The sequence below is a fragment of the Salvelinus fontinalis genome, chromosome 12 (assembly GCF_029448725.1).
Source record: "Salvelinus fontinalis isolate EN_2023a chromosome 12, ASM2944872v1, whole genome shotgun sequence".
Lineage (NCBI taxonomy): Eukaryota > Metazoa > Chordata > Actinopteri > Salmoniformes > Salmonidae > Salvelinus > Salvelinus fontinalis.
Genome location: NC_074676.1, coordinates 21424206 through 21445138, shown reverse-complemented (window position 1 = coordinate 21445138; position 20933 = coordinate 21424206). Strand labels below are relative to the sequence as shown.

Genomic DNA, 20933 nt, shown 5'->3' with positions numbered 1-20933 from the left:
TGCTTAGGGTCATTGTCTTGTTGGAAGGTGAACCTTCACCCCAGGCTGAGGTCCTGAGCACTCTGGAGCAGGTTTTCATCAAGGATCTCTCTGTACTTTGCTCCGTTCATCTTTCCCTCGATCTTGAATAGTCTCCCAGTCCATGCGGCCAGCTCTAGGAAGAGTGTTGGTGGTTCCAAACTTCTTCCATTTAAGAATGATGGAGGCCACTGTGTTCTTGGAGACCTTCAATGCTACAGAAATGTTGTTTGTATCCTTCCCCAGATCTGTGCCTCGACACAATCATGTCTCAGAGCCCTACAGACAATTCCTTCAACCTCATGGCTTGGTATTTGCTCTGACATGCACTGTCAACTATGGGACCTTATGTGTGCCTTTCCAAATCATGTCCAATCCAATTGAATTTACCACACGTTGTAAAAACATCAAGGATGATATGGAAACAAGATGCACCTGAGCTCAATTTCGAGTCTCATAGCAAAGGGTCTGAATAGTTATGTAAATAAGCTATTTCCATTTTTTTTATTTCATTCATTTTAGAATAAGGCTGTAGCGTAACAAAATGTGGAAAAAGTCAAGGGGTCTGAACACTTTCCAACTGCATTGTATAATTAGGGTGTGGAGAGGAGCCATTAGTGTTATTAATCAATCACTAAATGCTATTGATAAACCAGGACCAATCAATATTAATCTGTTTTTGGATTAACATGGATGTATTGGGAATATGTATGTTTGGTCTCCTGTTGTTGGATGTACAGTATATACTAGTAGAATGTAATTTTATTTATTTTACCATTATTTTACCAGGTAAGTTGACTGAGAACACGTTCTCATTTGCAGCAACGACCTGGGGAGTAGTTACAGGGGATGAATGAGCCAATTGTAAACTGGGGATTATTAGGTGACCATGATGGTTTGAGGGCCAGATTGGGAATTTAGCCAGGACACCGGGGTTAACACCCCTACTCTTACGATAAGTGCCATGGGATCTTTAATGATCTCAGAGAGTCAGGACACCCGTTTAACATCCCATCCGAAAGACAGCACCCTACACAGGGCAGTGTCCCCAATCACTGCCCTGGGGCATTGGGATATTTTTTAGACCAGAGGAAAGAGTGCCTCCTACTGGCCCTCCAACACCACTTCCAGCAGCATCTGGTCTCCCATCCAGGGACTGACCAGGACCAACCCTGCTTAGCTTCAGAAGCAAGCCAGCAGTGGTATGCAGGGTGGTATGGTAATGAACTGATAATGTGACACAAACACAGAACACTATCACATTAACAAACAGTACAGCAACATTTTCTCCCTCCTATCAATTTAATTCCTCTGGATATAATGGTGCTGGCTCCTATCGTTGAGACAGGGAGAGAGGGGAAACTCATTGTCAGCACAAGGGTTGTGCTTCCGCCAGGCTGGCTGCCTGGCCTGTAGAAGGGAGGGAATGTCAGCTCTGTCTGGACCCACATGGTGGGATGTCCTTGGGTACTTGGGATTGATCCACAAACACACGCACTCATATTTATAGCTGTCCACTATCACCACTGCCACCAATGAGCAGAATGTAGTCATTACATTCTTATTTATCTGGTGATGTTTAACTGTAGATAAATGATGTCACATGTCAATGTTTAAATGTCCACTATGGTGTAATACTGTTATGAGTACATTACAATATCATTAATACACTACCAATACACAAAACTATCAGTATGACTATAAGATTAATAGATCAACAAATGCGATCACACACACAAAAAAAATGTAATACTAATAAAAAGCAATTGATCAACTCCCATAAAAGATATGAAATGTCTCTTGTACAATAGGCTTTGTCATTTGACTTTCTCTGAGAAACTGTGCTGTACATGTATCTTCTAGATTTCCCCTGGGTTATAGATTGATGGTTGATTTTAGTTTCTCTGGTGTTAAGGTTTAGCAGGCGTTAGCAGTCCTGTGTGAAGGGGACAAGAAGGTGGGCTTGAGAGGGAGAGAGGAGGGAAAGAGACCGATGAGGAAAGTGCTGTGCTGTTCAAATGCAAAGTGGATAGCTAGAATATATTCAATCCAGTGTTCTTCCTGTCAAAAGCAATATAGTGTTGTGTAGTGAGTGATGTAACAACTTGGCTATTCATATTGTAGCGACTATGACTAAATAAAGATATCATCTATAATTATTGCCACCAACTAGTCACTTGGAGACTGATTAGATTAAAATAAAATATCGGTAAAATAAAATAAAAATAAAATAAATTAGGGTTCCCGGGTGGGGCAGCGGTCTAAGGCACTGCATCTCAGAGCTTGATGTGTCACTACAGACACCCTGGTTTGATTCCAGGCTGTATCACAACTGGCTGTGATTTGGAGTCCCATAGGGTGGCACACAATAGGCCCAGTGTTGTCTGGGTTTGGCCGGTGTAGGCTGTCAGTGTAAATAAGAATTTGTTCTTAACTGACTTGCCTTGTTAAATAAAAGGTAAAAAAAATAAAATTACTGAACGGTACAGGGACTATTTCCATACTTTTTGCATGTGCAAAGATATACAGTACAAAGATGTGCTGAGTGCTTTTAGCCTGGACAAAAGCATGCATGCAAATGCGCACACACACATCTGAATCTAATTTAAATTTAATTTTACTGTAAAACAGCTGAAACCTGAGAGGCATCATCAATCCACGTTGCTCTCTCTCTCTCTCTCCTTCTAGACTTTGGAGCAGAGTGGACAAGTCACCTGAGCCCCAGCCTACTGCAGTGCTTTGATGTGTGTTTGTGTGCTGATGGGATACTGCAGTGTTATATTCTTCTTGTAGGCAGCTCTGGGTTTAACTGTCCCACAGCTCTCTGAAAACTATTGTATATGAGCCCAGGAAGGTGACTCTGGGGTTGTTGCTTTTGTTCATACTAGCATTTGAGAATTGCTGACAGCATTGCATTTTAGCTGCTCACAATGTTAAAATATTGTTAAAGCAATCTCTGCCATGCCACCAGTTACTCATTCTCTCTCCCCCTCCCTTCATATCCTCCCTCTCGCTCTCTCTCTCTCTGTCAGGACTGTCTGATTCTGGAGAAGAGCGATATTCACCACCAGGTCTGCTCCTTCCAGGATGACTTCCAGGAGTTTGAGATGATCGATGACGAGGATGAGGAAGATGAGGATGAAGACGTGGACCCTGACGCTCCACCCTCCCCCTCCGCTTCCCTTCCTCCTTCCCCTACCCTGGGCACGCTGAAGAGCCGGCCCACCACCCTTAACCTCACCACCACTCTCTCTCTCTCTCAGGACTCATTGAACAACAACAGCAGTCTTTCTCCAAAGAAGGGCAGCTGGCAGCACTCTCTACGCAAGCCCACCTCACAAGGTGAATACTGTGCTGTCTTATTACTTACCAATAATAAACCACTGCCAACACCTAGCAGCTTATTTCCACTCAAATACCCTAGCTTTCTAAGGAAAAGGTTTTCTACAAATGTTTGTATGATCATTTATCTACCTAGTATTGTCTATTGATGCTGTGTCTTTAAATGTTACTGTAAGCTGTTGTCCTTTTGCGTGCAGGCCGTCTGTCTCCAGCCCACTCTTGTCTGGAAGATGGGAGCCACGTGACAGGCCAGTGCCCTTCCCAAACAGCCCCCCAGGCCCCAGCGTCCCAGAGCAAAGGTACCCCCCCCCAAACAGGCAGGGGATGGTGGCCACCCCCAGTCCCCTCGCAGGCCCCTCTGCGACATGGATGGCAACAGATGGGAGAGACCCGAATATAATAGCAAACAAAATGGCCGCACATCAGAAGTCATCCCCCATAAACATCTAGTGATGTAAAATTGTAGTCGTCCTGTCCTCACTGGCCAGAGCTATAGATATAGACTGTGTTTGTGCCCAACACAGAGGATAGTTTAGATAGGTCTGTTTATCTACTGCTCCCATCACTGCCATCCCTACTCTGGTAACTTCTGGTTTAAAGTGGCTATTGCAATAATGTTCTCATGATCAATTCTAATCTCTTTTCTTCTCTGCATTCTCATCTCCCTCAACCTCTATCATCTCTCTTCATTTTATCTCCACTTGTTCTCTTCTCTCTCTATCCCCTCTCCTCTCCCTCTCTCCATCAGGCTCCTTCGGTCAACACAAGTCTCACCTGGGCTCTGACGAGGTCATTAACTCCTCAGCCGACCACGAGGTCGACCACGACCTCAACAACGCTGACCACAACCACAAAAGTTCACGGTCCTGCATGTCCACCCAGCGACGTCCCACCGACACCTACACGGTCAATACTAAGTCAGGCCTGGACCGGGAACTGGAAAACGACCCAGACGGGACCAGCCGATGCCTGTCCTCCACTGCTCCCATTGGGGGAAATGACGGAGCTGACACCCCTCTGTCAGGTGAGGAGCTGGAGAAAGATTTTGACGTAGAGTTCATGTGTAAGGAGACCTATGACATGGCATGTAAGGAGAACCAGAGCTCAGTCTACGTTGAGTTCCCCTCCATCGAGCCCTGTGAGCTGGCTTCTTTCTCCAGCTATATGCCATCAAGCCGCTCCGATGTTCTCGACCAATCCAGAAGCACTGACCAGAGCGAGCTTCCAGCTACAGCCAATGAGGCGGCCAATGACTCCACCTCTCCGTCCTCGGACCCTGGCATCGCTGACATGAACGCCAAGCGGTGCTACGCTACCTCAGACCAAGAGCATGACCTGAGCTCTCCCGGGTCAGAATCAGACATTGAGGGGGAGCTGGAGGCAGCGTTTGCCTGCGGAGGACCCCTGGTCTCCAATATGATCTCCTCCATCTCAGAGACAGAGCTGGATATGACCAGTGATGACAGTAGTAGTGGACGCTCCTCTCACCTCACCAACTCCATTGAGGAGGCCAGCTCACCCACCTCCGACCAGGAACTGGGCCCTGACAACGAGTTAGAACAGGACAGCAGCATTGTGGGAATGAAGGTATCGCTCCTCCTTGGCCACCCAGACCCCATCAAAGTGGGCTCACCCTTACCTTCACCACTACCCTCCCCCAGCCTAGCCACCCCCCCCCCTGCTGACTCCCCCATCCTGCCCCCAGAGCCCTATGATGACGGTCAGGCTCTGATGGGCCTACAGAGTGTAGATGATTATGATGAATTGCCCTATGAGCACCAGCCTGACCCAGATGAGGCCCTGCCCACACCCCCGCGCTGTGAGGACAGAATCTCCAAACAGATGGTACTCCAGATAGAACCCGACCACAGCCTGGAGAGCTTCAAACGCTCCTTCTACCTGCCAGTGGGACCCAGACTTATACCCACTCACGCTGACGACTACGACGTCAACAGTGAGGGAGAGTCCGAGTCGGAGAGCGAGGACGAGCTGAGCGAGAATTCAGACTCACCCTGGTTGCTTAACAACCTGGTGAACAAGATGATCTTGGAGGGGTCTTATCCAATTAGCTGTCCCGAGGACTGTTTCAAGAGGTCAGTGTCCGTCTCGGACACCATCTCACCTTCCTCAGACATCGAGCCAGACACGTTCACCGACGCTGCGGGTGACAAAATGCTGAAATCTGGGACGAAGGAATCGAAGGATAAAAAAGGGAAGGGTCCGAGGAAGGAGTGGAAGGAGAGAGAGAAGATGGAGAAGAGTGCAGAGCTGCCCAAATGGAATACAGGGAAAGCCAACGATCGATTTGGCCCCTGTCTGTACAAGAGCAATCCCACAGCTGACACCATCAGACCGGTGATCGTGGAGCGTTATGGCAACAGGGTATCCACAGACAACAATCACACTCAGGACTCTGAGAAAGAAATCACCAGCCCTAAATCAGGCAAAAACACCAAGAGGAAGGATGAAAAAGAGGATGATGATGATACTGTGGAGCCCGATAATGACCTGATGATGCTGGAGGAGAGGAAGGAGCTGGACCCTCCCAGTCTGAGTGAGAGCGTGGCGATTGACAAGGACGAGGGCCGCGAGACAGAGGCCAAGCCCACCGGACGTTCTACGGCCTCCCTGGAACGCATCACCACTGTCAAACACAGCATGACCCTGGACATCCCCACAGCCCAGACCAACCGATGCTTCAGCCTCACCTACTCCACTGACAACGATGAGGAAGAGGGAGACTCCTCCCCGTTCCTGAGCTGCCTGAGGAAGCAGTCATCCTACGGTGGCAGCCACCAGTACCTGGATAGCTCTCCGCCCATCGACGAGAGCGTTCGAGACCTCACCCTGTTGGAGCAGGAAGGCACCCTGTGTGAGAGAGACCTCCCTCTGCGGTCCCAGCCGGATGACGACGGTCTGGCATACGACTCTATGAAGTACACTCTGGTGGTGGATGAGAACACTACACTGGAGCTGGTCAGCCTCAGGAGGTACTTACTTGGAGAAAGGGCCCACCTTTATTGTGGAAGGGTTTAGTTGAATTTTATTCTATTGGCAATTTAAAAGTAATTTACATCAAGTTGTTTAATTACTCCTGTTTAGTCAGTGCTGTCACAACAGTCCCAAGCTGATTTATCAGGAGTCAACTTTATAGGGCATTATGGATGCTTTTATATTGTCTTCTTCTATTAAGCTATTATGACTAACCTGTGTGAACCGTGCCCTTCCCAGATGTACCTCTGTGCTGAGTGATGACAGTGAGCTGTCTACACTGTGTGATGATGACCCTCTGGCGATGGGGGAGGTGGGGTACTTCCGGGGGAACGGAGGGGTGCGGCCAGAACTCCTCAGCTCGTCAGAAGACTCCTCACCTGAGGCTGACATGCACTTCTCCAAGAAGTTCCTCAACGTGTTTGTCAACAGCACCTCACGATCCTCTAGTAAGTAGCCTACACTTAAAAATACCGGTTCCAGTTGGAACCAAATAAGGTTATTCAGTGATGCCATAGGGGAACCATTTTAGGTTCTTTGAACAAACTTTAAATGGAATGGTTCTTTGAAGACCCATAGAAAAATCAAGAGCGCCAAATAACCATTTTTCATTCCAAAAGCAAGCATCATAAAAGGTTCTACAAAAATATGTTCTGGTTCTTTGTGGAACTGCGTTGATAAAGGTTTTATTTTGGGTGTTTTTTTAAAGCTGTAGGGTGTTGAGGCTTATTTGCATATTTCACGTATGCCTTTTGAGTACATTTTTGAGTTATCAGTACCACCCATGACTGTGCTAACTAGTGACTGAGACATGGTTGTTGTATTCATTCTTATTCAGGCCTGTACGCGTTAGATCCCAACTGAATATGTCTCATTTACTGAATCCAGAGTGTCCATGTTAGCTCTCCCAAGCTGTAGCATGATAGAAGATCACTGAAGGATCGGCTACATAATTAAGGACCTATTACAAACAGAAAGAAGAATTTCATCGTAATGGGTTATTTTGACAGATGCAGTTATAATTCATTTCGATGTTATTCAGAGAGGTTCTATGGGTTATAATAATGTCCCTACCAACATGTGTATCAGTGATCTCACTGTTTGTACCTGTGCAGGTACAGAGTCATTTGGGCTGTTCTCCTGTACCATCAACGGAGAGGAGAGGGACCAGACACACAGGGCTGTATACAGGTGAGCCATAGCATTCAGAACATCCTTTACAGACATACCGTTGCTTGTTGTGTTGCTCTCTGTTTATATACAATCTGAAATCATGATCAGAGAAAAACCTGTAAATATCATTTCAAGAGAGCATGTTATAATCTCTTATCTGTTTGACTCTTTGTTCTTAGTCCCACACATGCACTATGGATTGTAGGTGATATGGGATAAAGGATGGTTGTGTGCAGTAGGAGACGTGACTCTGGTGAATCACTAGTGGTCTGGAGAGAGGGACGGAGGGAAGGAGAGAGGAAGAGAGGAAAGTAGAGAGTGAGAGGGGGGCAGGTGTCATGGCCCTAGTGAAATTGCAGGGGGAACAGCTATACACACACTAGCCTGCCACCACCTGGGCCTCAGTGTGTGTGTGTATGTGTGCTCACTGTTTCCCCTTTGCTCAGTAACTGAATCATTCCTCTCTCCCTAACCTTTATAAACCTAAATCATTCAGCACTTCCCCTCCCCCTTCCCTTTCACCCCTTCCTACCGCCCTCCCTCTTCTCTCCCCTCCTCCCTCTATCCCTAAATGTGTCTCTGCTGTTTCTTCAGCTAACAGCCTCTCCTCGGGGAGTCACCTGATACCCAGACAGATGCTGCTTCCTCCTCACTAAAACCAAGTAATGTGTGTGTATCTATACACTCTGCCTCCTACAGGTTTATCCCTAGACATGTGGATGAGTTGGAGCTGGATGTGGACGACCCTCTGTATGTCGAGGAGGAGGAGGATGACTACTGGTACAGAGGCTACAACATGCGGACAGGAGAGATGGGGATATTCCCTGCCTTCTATGCCCATGAGGTCATAGGGCAGTTCAAGGAGATAATGGGTGAGTGATAGAGAGACATAAACCTTACGTTCATGTCTGGTAGGAGCACAGTTCTACTGGAAAGTTGACATACAGTCAACACTTCACTTTCTATACAGAGTATGTCATCACTGGAGACACATAACCTGAATGTCAATAAGATAAAATAGACAGTACATAAATGCATCCAGTCTGATGTCACCTCCTGTGTGTGTACTTCCGGTAGGAGTGAAGAGGAACCCAGCCTGGATGGACAGTTTCAGCGTTCAGTTCCTGGGTTCTGTGGAGGTGCCCTATCACCAAGGCAATGGTATCCTCTGTGCCGCCATGCAGAAGGTAAACAGGAAATGCACCACTCTGGATTGGGTAAACGAACAGGTCATAGAGTGCTCAATAGTGTGAGACAGTGTTCAATTAACAAAGTTGATCTGTATTGAACTCTCTCTTTGTCAGATTGCGATAGCGCGGAAGCGGACGGTCCATGTGAGACCCCCCTCTCTGTGTGAGCTGGAGATTAGTTTACAAGGGGTTAAACTGGTAATGAGCCTGGAGGACGAATATGACACTTTGGATGAGGTGAGAGATGGGGAGATGTAAGTGAGGGGTGCATGGGAAGGGGGGTGAGGGTAAGGGACGAGTGTAAACTTGGACATATATTTTTTGGCCAGAGTCTCTTAAGCGACTGTAGTGCAATAAAAAGGATGCTGAAACTACCACATAATATGAGCATCTCTCTCCCCCTCCCTTTCTCTCTCTCTTCCCCCCTCCCTTTCTCTCTTTCTCTCCCCTCCCTCCCTTTTTCTCTCTCTCTCTCCCCTCCCTCCCTTTTTCTCTCTCTCTCCCCTCCCTCCCTTTCTCTCTCTCTCTCCCCCCCTCCCTCCCTTTCTCTCTCTCTCTCCCCCCCTCCCTCCCTTTCTCTCTCTCTCTCCCCCCCTCCCTCCCTTTCTCTCTCTCTCTCCCCCCCCTCCCTTTTTTTCTCTCTCCCCCTCCCTTTCTCTCTCTCTTCCCCCCTCCCTTTTTCTCTCCCCCTCCCTCCCTTTCTCTCTCTCTCTCCCCTCCCTCCCTTTTTCTCTCTCTCTCCCCTCCCTCCCTTTCTCTCTCTCTCTCCCCCCCTCCCTCCCTTTCTCTCTCTCTCTCCCCCCCTCCCTCCCTTTCTCTCTCTCTCTCCCCCCCTCCCTCCCTTTCTCTCTCTCCCCCTCCCTTTTTCTCTCTCCCCCTCCCTTTCTCTCTTTCTCTCCCCTCCCTCCCTTTTTCTCTCTCTCTCTCCCCTCCCTCCCTTTTTCTCTCTCTCTCCCCTCCCTCCCTTTCTCTCTCTCTCTCCCCCCCTCCCTCCCTTTCTCTCTCTCTCTCCCCCCCTCCCTCCCTTTCTCTCTCTTCCTCCCTCCCTTTCTCTCTTTCTCTCCCCTCCCTCCCTTTTTCTCTCTCTCTCTCCCCTCCCTCCCTTTTTCTCTCTCTCTCCCCTCCCTCCCTTTCTCTCTCTCTCTCCCCCCCTCCCTCCCTTTCTCTCTCTCTCTCCCCCCCTCCCTCCCTTTCTCTCTCTCTCTCCCCCCCTCCCTCCCTTTCTCTCTCTCCCCTCCCTCCCTTTCTCTCTCTCACTCCCCTCCCTCCCTTTCTCTCTCTCTCTCCCTCACTCCCCTTCTCCCTTTCTCTCTCTCTCTCCCCCCCTCCCTCCCTTTCTCTCTCTCTCTCCCCCTCTCCAGTTTGACAGATGTAGTCACTTCTTCCAGATGAAGAACATCTCTTTCTGTGGATGCCATCCCAAAAACAATTGGTATGAAAATTAATGTTGAGGAAACATTTCATTAGACAATAAAACAGCAAAGAATAAAGGTAAAACATTCAACTTTATTCATTTATCCCCCTCTCTCACTCCTCAGCTACTTTGGCTTCATTACTAAACACCCCATGCTGAACAGGTTTGCCTGCCACGTCTTTGTCTCCCAGGAGTCAATGCGGCGTGTGGCCGAGAGTGTTGGGTGAGTCACACACAGTACTTCAGTCTCCCTTTCACACACCCATCTCTGCTATAGGACACACTTTGGAGTATGATTCTCAATCCCCTTTAAGCTGTGCATGTAAACCTAGGCATGTAGAGCCTCTCCACAGCACTATTTGTTTTATTTAAGTTGCAGTAAGGCATTGGCTGTGACCCCGTAGTGATGACCAAAAAATATGCATAATCATGTTTTTCTATACTGAACAAAAATATAAACGCAACATGTTAACTGTGTGTCCCATGTTTCATGAGCTGAAATAAAAGATCACATACGCACAAAAGCGTATTTTTCTCAATCTGTGCACAAATGTGTTTATATCCCTGTTTATGAGCATTTCTCCTTTCCCAAGATAATCCATCCACCTGACAGGTGTGGCATATTTAAGAAGCTGATTAAACAGCATGGTCATTACACAGGTGCACTTTGTGCTGGGGACAATAAAAAGCCACTCTAAAATGTGCAGTTTTGTCACGTGCAATTGGCATGCTGACTGCAGGAATGTCCACGAGCTGTTGTCAAGGAATTGAATGTTAATTTCTCTACCATAAGCTGCCTCCAACATTGTTTTTGAGAATTTGGCAGTACTCCCAACCGGCTTCACAACCGCAGACCATGTGTAACCACCCCAGCCCAGGACCTCCACTTCCGGCTTCTTCCCCTGTGGGTTCATCTAAGACCAACCACCAACACAGCTGATGAAACTGAGGAGTATTTCTGTCTGTGATAAAGCCCTTTTGTGGGGAAAAACTCAGTCTGATTGGCTGGGCCAGTCATGTAAAATCCATAGATTAGGGTTTCATGAATTTATTTAAATTGACTGATTTCCTTAAATTAACTAACTCAGTAAAATCATTGAAATTGTTGCATTGTATATTTGTGTTCAGTATACATTAACTAACATATTCCTCTGAACTGTATTTTTTTTGCATAATTTGTTTTTAAGATATAATTACTTACATGCGTTTCCATCCTAGTATTTTTACCTGCCATCTTCTTGAAGCAACTTTAGACCCGTGGGTTGCAGTTTTGGGAGTTTTGATAACCACTCGAAAGGAAGTCTGCATGTCAATTTACTTAGTTTGGAGGGCCAACTAGAGTGCTGAAAAGACACTACCCTTCATTCAGTTGAATTGGAAGACCACTCCGACTCGATGTGGCTCGCAGGATAGTGCAAAACAGAGAGGCAGGGCTAAGAGGGGGGGGGGGGGGGGGGGGGGGGGGGGGGGGGGGTGGATTAGGGTTGAGCCTAACAATGCTTTAGCACTGCTTTATCTCCCAATCTCGGTCATTATTGCTTATATGAAAAACTGTTATACTGTGGTCTGAATAATAATGTTGGAAACCATAGACTACTATACCTATAGTATCAAGCCCTTTAGTTCAGCTGGCATGCTGGAGAGGAGAAGAAAAGTCATTACAAAGTATTGAGTCATTCTCTCAGCCAGAGACAGAGAAAGACAGAGAGAGTGTGTGTGTGTGTGTGTGTGTGTGCTGGGGTTTATAATGTCTGTAGTTCCTGTCTTGTCTGAATCAGGCAAATTGGGTTTGAATTATTAAAGATGGCCATGGTTCAAGGTCGACACAGCAAAGCAGAGGGCAGAGCAGGACGGTATGGGCTGGGGACTCAGGGTTAGTGGACAGAAAGGCTTCAGACATGAATAATGGTATGGGGAAATGTTTACTAAGCTGATGCTCATCTTGGGTTAGAACCATGATGTGAGTCTGGCTGAGACATTATTGCAGGGTGATTTGATTGTGGACATCTGTTTGTTAAGCTACGGCCTTTGTTCTCTGTCTTGCTCTCTAGACGGGCTTTCCAGGAGTATTACCAGGAGCACCTGGAGTACGCCTGCCCCACCGAAGACATCTACCTGGAGTAGAGCAGGCAGGAAGTAGGAAGTGTTGCCATGACAACCATCTCCTCTTCTTCTTGCTGCAGCTTGTGTAGGTTCATCAATCTCACCACCAGAGGGTACTGGTGGCTCTTCTTTCCGTTGTAAAACACTCCATATATACAGTATCCCTCTAAAACTGGAATGTTAATTTCCGTTCTACAGTATGCGACGTGTTTTATTAATTTATTGACTTATTTATTGATTCATTTGTTTACAAGTTTATTTTCCATCTTCTAGATGGATCGCCTGTTTCTTTTTCTATGATACAGTTCTAGGAATAAGTCTTGGCACCTTATTTTAGATATTATGTATCCTCTTCGGTTTAAAAAACAATAACAACAATGATATTCCTACTGCTATTTCACATGTTCCAATGCATGGCTAGGAGGGTAATGCACACACAATCACACACAGAAAAATTAGGACACACAAATAGCGCAACAATCAAGAGGACATTAAGCATATTATTTGGTCAGGTGTGGTTTGGTGTAAATATGTTTTTGTTCAAAGATCGAAGAAGAGAGAGAGTACAGTGATGTGATTGGTCCGAGCTAACACCTGTATCGTGTACAAGAAATGGTGTGTTCTGTAAATATACACATTAGGAACACCTATGTATAGGCAGTAGAGAAATACAGATGACTCATACAAACTATGTAAGTAGCATCCACAACCAATAATCAAACAAGAGGAAGTGAAGAAAGGAAGTAGAAAGGAAGAGAGGGATGATGTTTTAGCCCAGTGTTTACCAAATGGTGGGACTTGGACCTATTTCAGAGAGCTTATCCTTTCACTGGTTGTGTTATGTGGCTTATGCCTGGTTCCAATTCTCTTCTCTAGTTCCTTCCCCAGCTTTGAAGTCCACCATTTTTTTATTCATAGTTTGAAAATGTACTGGCGTCAGATCTGAAAGGACTGAGCAGGTGTAAGCGATGTGGTGATGGCCACAGTTAGCCCTTCAATTGAGCTAAATGGAGTTGCCATCAGGAGCTAGGGGAAGGGACTAGGGCCAAAATGGAATGAAGCCTCAGTTTTGCAATGGAGGCTCTTCATCATATTGGTCATTTTGACATTGAAAGGGTTCTGATTTATGTTGATGATGTTGACCTGATAGTAAGCCCTGCCCACCACGGTCCAGAACAGTCTCAGTAGTCATCTGTCATTGGACAACAGCTCCTCTGATCAAATCTCCAAACACAGCAGAGTGGCAGGAAGAGGTTGCTATGGAAACAGGGGGGCGATAACTGTCAGAGCTTTGGGAACAGAGAGGGAGAGAATCATTCAGCTTCTGGACTTCTAATGGTGCAAATACAGTATTATAGAAACATCCAATGTTATTCCATTCTATCTGGTCCAACAGTGAAGTGTCCTAATGTACATGTACAGACATAATCAGTCTGAATATCAGGTTGAGGACAGTTGAAGGTCCTCTTCAGGAGAAGCCATAATCCCACAGTTCTGACTGTTCAACACTACTCCCTCACAGGAAGCACTGTTGTACAGGTGGGTGTCGGTCCCTGTTTGGGTTGAGTCCACTGAGAATAAGGCCAGATTGGCCTTGGTTGACTGTACATAAGGCAACAAGGAAAGTAAAGTCATGACATAGATAATGCTGACTAAGAAAGTAGTGGTGCCTTCTCCTGTGTCCTTCTACCTTCTCTTTAAGGTCGATCAAGTCAAAAAGAGGATAGAGTCTAAAAATTAAAGTTTTCAAGATATTGGACTTTCAAGATGTCACCGGCCACATCATCATGATGCAAAATGCTGAACAATTATGGAAAAAATACAAAAAGGTAGTTTTTGAGAGGAGTTCCCCTTTAAGTTAGAAAAAGGTTTGATATTGACTTGCCACCATTGAAAGACCGGTAGTTTCTTGGATATAATAGGCTTTGGTCCGACCAACACAGTTTTACAAGTTGACTTTACAATGTCTAATGGCTCATATTCTGCCTGATAAATGTCCTGATTAGTTGACCTTTCCACATGTACTCCTTGATTTCACTCTTATCATAGGTAATATACAGTACATCGTTTGCCTACTTATAATAGGACATTTTACTTTCTACAGTTGTCTTTTCCAGTTCACATAGCATACAGTATAACATCTAAACAGATGAAGGGAGTAGAGAGGTGGCCAACACAGAATGAATTGAAATAACAGGTGTCATACTGCAATCCCCAATATCAGGTTGAGTATAGAAGACGAGGGATGCTCGTCTACTTCTACTGCTTTTATTCTTCAACGTGTATCAAACAGCAAAAGTAAGATCTTGTAGAGGAGAGCATTGTTGATCTGCTGGTGATGAGGAGGCATGGGACCTCCATGGTGACCAGTTTATTTGTGAAAGTGGTGTCAGTAGGAGGGGAGAGAGGGTAAAATCTAAATGTGTATCGCTGTCGGTTAGATCCTGTAAATACTATAGAGTCAACAAGATAGTGCTGTGTCCTTTACGTTAAGTATGTTATTGAAATGGAATATGTAAAATAAAAGGGAGACGAATTCAAAAAAGAACCATGAAAACCACGATGGAAAAAGATAAAACATTGTACATTTCCTTTTATTATTTGTTTTAATGAGCGTGTTGCCTTTCCATACACGTCTCTACATCAACCACGAAGTTTTGTGAACCACTAAGTTCTTGCTAACTCAGACAGACGTTCACCCCACAGACAGGCTTCAGCAGCACTGCTTTTAGGCAAATCTGTGACATTGTTATTAGGGGACACACGTAACGTGTCACCTTTGACCTTGCTGATATCCAATGCCACACCCACTCAAGTGCTGGCCACTCCGCTGATAAAGCAGAGTAGTAGAGATTAACCAATTAAAATAGCTTTCAGAGTCTGCTTTCACACGGGAACTAGAGGTGGGACCAAGTCACTATTATTCGAGTCACTGCAAATCTAAAGTCACAAGGTCCAAATCGAGTCCCAAGTAGAACGGGTTTAGTCTTGAGTCAAGTCCTAGTCTTGCATTCTAAGAGCGAGTCGAGTCACAAGTTTTTTTATGTCTCAAATCAAGTTTTTTTTTAAACTATACAGGCAAAGGCTTGTTTAACTACAAATCTTTGTCAATTTTTTTAGGCTACCAGACAGCCCTTTTCATTATTTTGTCAACAACACATTTTGATTATGTAATAATTTATTTTACCAAATTCCAAATGCAAGCCTTATAAGTAAATTATAAATTTCAAGCAATTTTGACATACCAAAACACCAGTAGGCCTGGCCTATGCTAGAAATTGTTGCTTGATACCCCATTGCTGGTGAGCTTGCAGGGTAAACAGTTGATATTCTTGATCATCAGCAAAAAAAAAAGATGTATATTAATTTATGACAATCCTCTGTCCCTACAATTTGACGTTTGCACTGCACACGATCCTATATAGCTGTTCAGCAAATCAGCCATCTGTTCGCCAGCTCAGTGGTTTTCTAACTGTTTGACCCGTTTAAAGTTTTAGACCCCCACGCAAAGGTGCGCACAATCGCTGCTCAAATTTAGCCTATCATTACAGCCAAAAAACGGTGATGCATTTTCAAAACGAAAGATACACAAATAAACTATGTTTTACACCTGCATTTTGAGCTGAAAGTCATTCAAGTTAGCTGTCTATCAACTAGGGATATCATGTCACAGTGACCACGTTTACATGCACACTAATATCCCGTTATTATTCGGGATACTCAAGTATTCTGTTTTTGAGATGGTGCATATAAACACCATTCCCAATTACAATAACCCAAAAAAGCTTGTGTCCTGGTTATGAGAAACCCAGATAAAATGCCTGGGATATGCTGATCTTAGATGGGAGGTAAACAACTTATACCCTTTACTGTTGTTTTTCGCTGTCTGTGCAGGCTCAGTTGCACATATCATGGGTGTTGTGCAGTCTATGGTGTTCTGCAATAATGTTTTCATCTGATAGTCAAATCACTTCAAAAGGTGGGCTACCTGTGCAGTTCAATCCACCATAATTCCATAATTTATTTTGCCCCTACTCCATACTGGACCGTATAGCCTACTAGCTACATTCACCACTAATTTAGACAACTTTCTGCTTATCATTTCTGACATTTGGTAGGCCATATTATAATTTCCAGTATTTGGTAGGCCATATTATAATTTACTACATTTGGTAGGCCATATTATAATTTCCAGTATTTGGTGGCCATATTATAATTTCCAGTATTTGGTAGGCCATATTATAATTTACTACATTTGGTAGGCCGATTGTTTGTCAACTATGGTTAGATAGGCCTACATGCAGCTTTTCTTGTCATAAATTGTTGCCCAGAAGACTAAATAAAGTAGTGCTCACCAGAATAATGTCTTACATTGATAGAATGAATGTATTAGTAATCTAGTTAATACCTGTAACGTTGTCTGTTTTGTTTATAGACCTGGAAGAAAATGCAACAACTCCAAAACATTGGAACGATTGGTCCTTTGCAAAATGTAAAAATGTAATCATTTTGACTGGTTTTAAGGAAAAGAAAAGCTGAGAAAACAATTAAACACATTTCTGATAAGACAGTTTGGCTTGGGTGCATATGTCTGCTTGCATTAGTGTCAAAGATAACACATTACCCTGGTATTTGTATTTTCTCGAGATGCTGAAAGAAAGAAATAATATTTCTCCACTCCTGTTCCCATGACGAAATTAACATTTGTTGTATAATTTTACTGCAATAAATGCATAATTCTGAAGGGGTTAATATTTTATTATGCTATATGTTGTGGGTATAATTTGTGGAACGTTCCAACATGAATCTGTTCCAAAAACTTCGTAAAGTACAAGGATGCCAACAAACAATGCATACAAAGTAGCATGATCAATTCACCTAGCTAACTAGCTGCCAAATAGGCATCAACTCACCACATATATTGTTCTTAATGTTTGTCCATAGGCTACCAGATCGAGGATAGACATTTTTCTGAATAAATGTGGTGAGTGAAAATCTTTAACTGCCAACAACCTACCCGGTATCTTATTCTGCCGCTATAGAACTTTGAATGCGTTGTGTGTTGGCAACCTCGTTATTTACAAAGTTGTTGGAACGTTCCACAAATTATACTCACCCCGCTACATGTGAGAGGTAATAGGCCTACAGTCAGTGTTCATATTTCAGTTACTATCCCATTTAGCCCATATGAATTTAAATGAGGAATATTCTGTTTATTCATGGTTACTCATGAGCGGGATATCAAAGGTGCATGTAAACAACCGAATAAGACTAAGCGGGATATGAGCTACTATCCGGACTACTGTGCGCATGTAAACGTGGTCATTGTCACTTCGCTGGAGTCCAGAGCTAGCAGGATCATATGGCTTACCTGTATGCAGCAGAGGTTGTCGGGGTCGGATGGAAAGCATGATCTGTCTGTAGCCTTTTTCTTCCTCACAAATAAGTAATTAATTCGCCAGAATATGTTACATCTTCATCCCATAAGTATTGAAGGTAGTGTGATGTTACCACTGAGCTGTATAATTATAACCCACCCAAACTAAGCCATATCGGAAATTTGAAAATTATAAATGAAATCACCAGGTAGCCATAGTTGTGGCAAAGATGCGTCCGTAGCAGATTGCTAAACGGTACTCTATATGGATCATATGAATGTAGGCAGGCTACTCTGTTGTTGCTAGGCAAAACCGGAGAAAATTAAACAAGTGCTTTCTGGTCACTATTTGGATGTGTGCGACCGCCTTTGCGCACCAATGCTGATGACTGGACATTGGTCAACAGTCAAGACCCGCAGCTTTTTGGTTCTGAAGCACAGATGAGATGTTTTTAAAATAATTGTTCAATGCCGTAGACCTATGTTAATGACCACATCGAATAAGCAATTGTGTTAATATACAATACAAATGGTAGGCTATATGCAGCCTATTAAAATATGTATAAAAAAATATATATTTTGCCCATTCAGTTTCAACTCCCTAAAACCTCACTACGCTAGCTCACCCGACCTGTGTTGATTGACTTTGCTGGTCCAATCAGAGGGCCATGTGTGCGTTTCACTAGCCAATATGTTTGATTTTTTGCAAGTGCGATACTGTCTCTGGCTCTCCACGGAGACAAAACGTTCCAAAACCTGGCCAGATAATCAAGTTATTTTATTTTCTATCAAGCAGAGTCTCAAGTCATCAAATTTGTGAATTGAGTCAAAGTCATGTGACTCGAGTCCACACCTCTGACGGGAACCTATCGCATCTTGACAATGTAGCCCATGGCTTTGAGCTCCAGATGTGTGCCATCTCTTAACTGTACCCGTTTGTTTTGTGTCTTTGTTTCTGTCTTGTAACAGATTAATTGAAGTCCTTTGAGCTTCCCTAATAGCTAAAGTACACCAACCAACCACCAAGGATCCCCTAGTCATGAATAGCAGCTCAGACATCCAGTTAACACGTAATATACTTTTTTTTTAAATCCATAAACAAACAATATTATTCACTGTATAACTAGAGCATCAGTATGTGACAAAAACACATTAATCTATCTTGTATCATTAGGGGGACTTGTCAAAATGTAAAAGAAAAACAAAGAAAAACACTGCTTTGTCATGGGTTTGAACTTATGAATAAACGATATGCTTGATGTCGGGATGCGTCTGACTGTCTCTTTCTTGTGGTTGTGTGACTGTGCTGCTGGATCACAATTTCTATGAATCATCTGTCTAAAGTGCATTTATAGAGTAAAATCCCAACCCCAGTAATAAACTGGTTGGTTCGAGCTCTGAATGCTGATTGGCTTACAGCCGTGGTATATCAGACCGTATACCACAGGTATGACAAAACATTTATTTTTACTGCTCTAATTACATTGGTAACCAGATTATAATAGCAATAAGGCACCTCTGGGTTTTGTGGTGGCCAAAATACAACGGCTAAGGGCTGTATTCAGGCACTAAGAACAGCCCTTAGCTGTGGTATATTGGCCATACTATATACCACACACCCTCAGGTCTTATTGCTTAAATATGCCACTGTAATTCAAATGTCAACATTAATGCATGATTTAGGTCCAAGTTACAATCTTTTTTTCTCTGTGTGTGTGCATTCGTGCAAGTAGAAACATGACCTGACAAGAATACCCCATCATACAGCACATGTGTCTGCTTTCCTGAAAAACGTCACACATCCGCGTTGTTCTGCTGTGCTGTTTGTCGTTTTTGTACTTTTAATAACCGTTTAATCAAAACTCTGCATTTAACACAATTACCAACTTCTTCGTTTTTTCCTCGCTCAACTTTATTCATTCAACTTTTCCCCCCCGGAAACTTTAGTGCCTGGATACCAACAACTGAGCCAGGCTACCAAGAGCTCAACTCATACAACGCTCTCTATAGAACTACTAAAGAAAAGTCCTTATTTCCAGTGTGTGTGTGACTCCAATTGTTGGCCAGTACATGCTGTAATTGTATGTTTTGTATCCCACTCGACTACAGACACTGTGGACATGCCCAACACAGCTCTGAGAGGCTACACCAAACATTAACACGCAGCCGGCCGGTGCGTAGCAAGGAACGAGCTGCCACTGACAACCGACCCAGCCATCACCCATCTCCCTGCGCCTCTCTCTCGCTCTCCGCGTCCGCGGCCATGGAGGGAGCATCTAAGTCCCCGGCGGCACTAGGAAATGTTTGTTCCCTTCGACTGTCGACGTTCAGCAGTGAAAACTCCTTTGAATCTGCTGGGGACTGCCATGCTAGTAAGTGTTTGATCTACGAGATGTTCGAAGTTGTCACGGGGAAAGGTCCAATGGATACCTTCATTTGTGAAAAATGTTTTGAACTTGATGCAGCTAAAGAAAGGATTATTACTCCTCATGAAGAAATTATACATTTGACGAATCGCCTTGAACTGAATATGGATTCCATGAGACTATCAAATGCTTCCTATCAAAACATTCAAGAGGATCATAATGGGACCTTCCTGGACTATGATCAATTTCTGCCATTGCACACCTCTACTAGCTTGAACCAGAAAATGGCTGCTCATTGTTGGACTCCAGGTGAGCGTTAATGGATGCGTGTTGGAACCAGAAAGAAGGAGAAGATTCAATCTCGGCACGCCTGCCTTCTTCACGCGTCTGGACTTAAGACTTTCAAATCGCTTTGAGCACCTGTACCAGCTGTTTTCTGCCGGGGACTTGGGTGTTCCCTCCATGACTGTGGATGTCCCTCCAGCTACCTCTCCCTGTCCTAGTCAATCAACTGCCTGGGCACAGCCTGGACCACCACGGCCCCCCTCCGTTGGGCCGTGCTCTCTGGTACAGAGTTCTGTCCGTTTGGCTGTTGTGGCCTTCAGGAGTCCTCTTCTCATGTGAGTTCTGGCCTCGCAATCAGCTTCGAGACACGACAGAGTTTGGATCATTCCGGCTATTGTGATAGGGAGTTCCATGGTGAGGCATATATCTGTACCAAAGACTGTGTTTTCCTGGGGTAAAAGTTCAGGAGATCACCAGGTTGCTTCCTGAGGCTTTGCGTCAGTCACCGGGGGCTGATACTGTCATGGTTCATGTGGGGTCGAATGACACATGAACAGCTGAAGATTGATTTTAAAGAACTGATTGGGTCACTACTTGACACCAACAAGCACCCCATAATATCTGTCCCTCTGCCCTCCATATATCGTGCCATTGAACGGTTCAGCAGACTTTTA

At 44.5% G+C, this 20933-nt stretch overlaps 1 protein-coding gene across 2 annotated transcripts in view; it reads left to right on the top strand.

The window, feature by feature from the left end:
• LOC129866961 (C-Jun-amino-terminal kinase-interacting protein 2-like) overlaps nucleotides 1–18873 on the top strand; it is a 39299-nt gene extending 20426 nt beyond the window's left edge. For both annotated transcript variants that reach the window (XM_055940018.1, XM_055940019.1), the window contains exons 3-13: nucleotides 3051–3360; nucleotides 3558–3659; nucleotides 4109–6350; nucleotides 6592–6800; nucleotides 7467–7542; nucleotides 8224–8396; nucleotides 8602–8711; nucleotides 8829–8951; nucleotides 10076–10146; nucleotides 10253–10351; nucleotides 12180–18873. In XM_055940018.1, coding sequence (XP_055795993.1) covers nucleotides 3051–3360; nucleotides 3558–3659; nucleotides 4109–6350; nucleotides 6592–6800; nucleotides 7467–7542; nucleotides 8224–8396; nucleotides 8602–8711; nucleotides 8829–8951; nucleotides 10076–10146; nucleotides 10253–10351; nucleotides 12180–12252 — 3588 coding nt within the window. In that variant the 3' untranslated portion in view covers nucleotides 12253–18873. The remainder of the gene's footprint in view (nucleotides 1–3050; nucleotides 3361–3557; nucleotides 3660–4108; nucleotides 6351–6591; nucleotides 6801–7466; nucleotides 7543–8223; nucleotides 8397–8601; nucleotides 8712–8828; nucleotides 8952–10075; nucleotides 10147–10252; nucleotides 10352–12179) is intronic.
• The last annotated feature ends 2060 nt before the right edge of the window (nucleotides 18874–20933 follow it).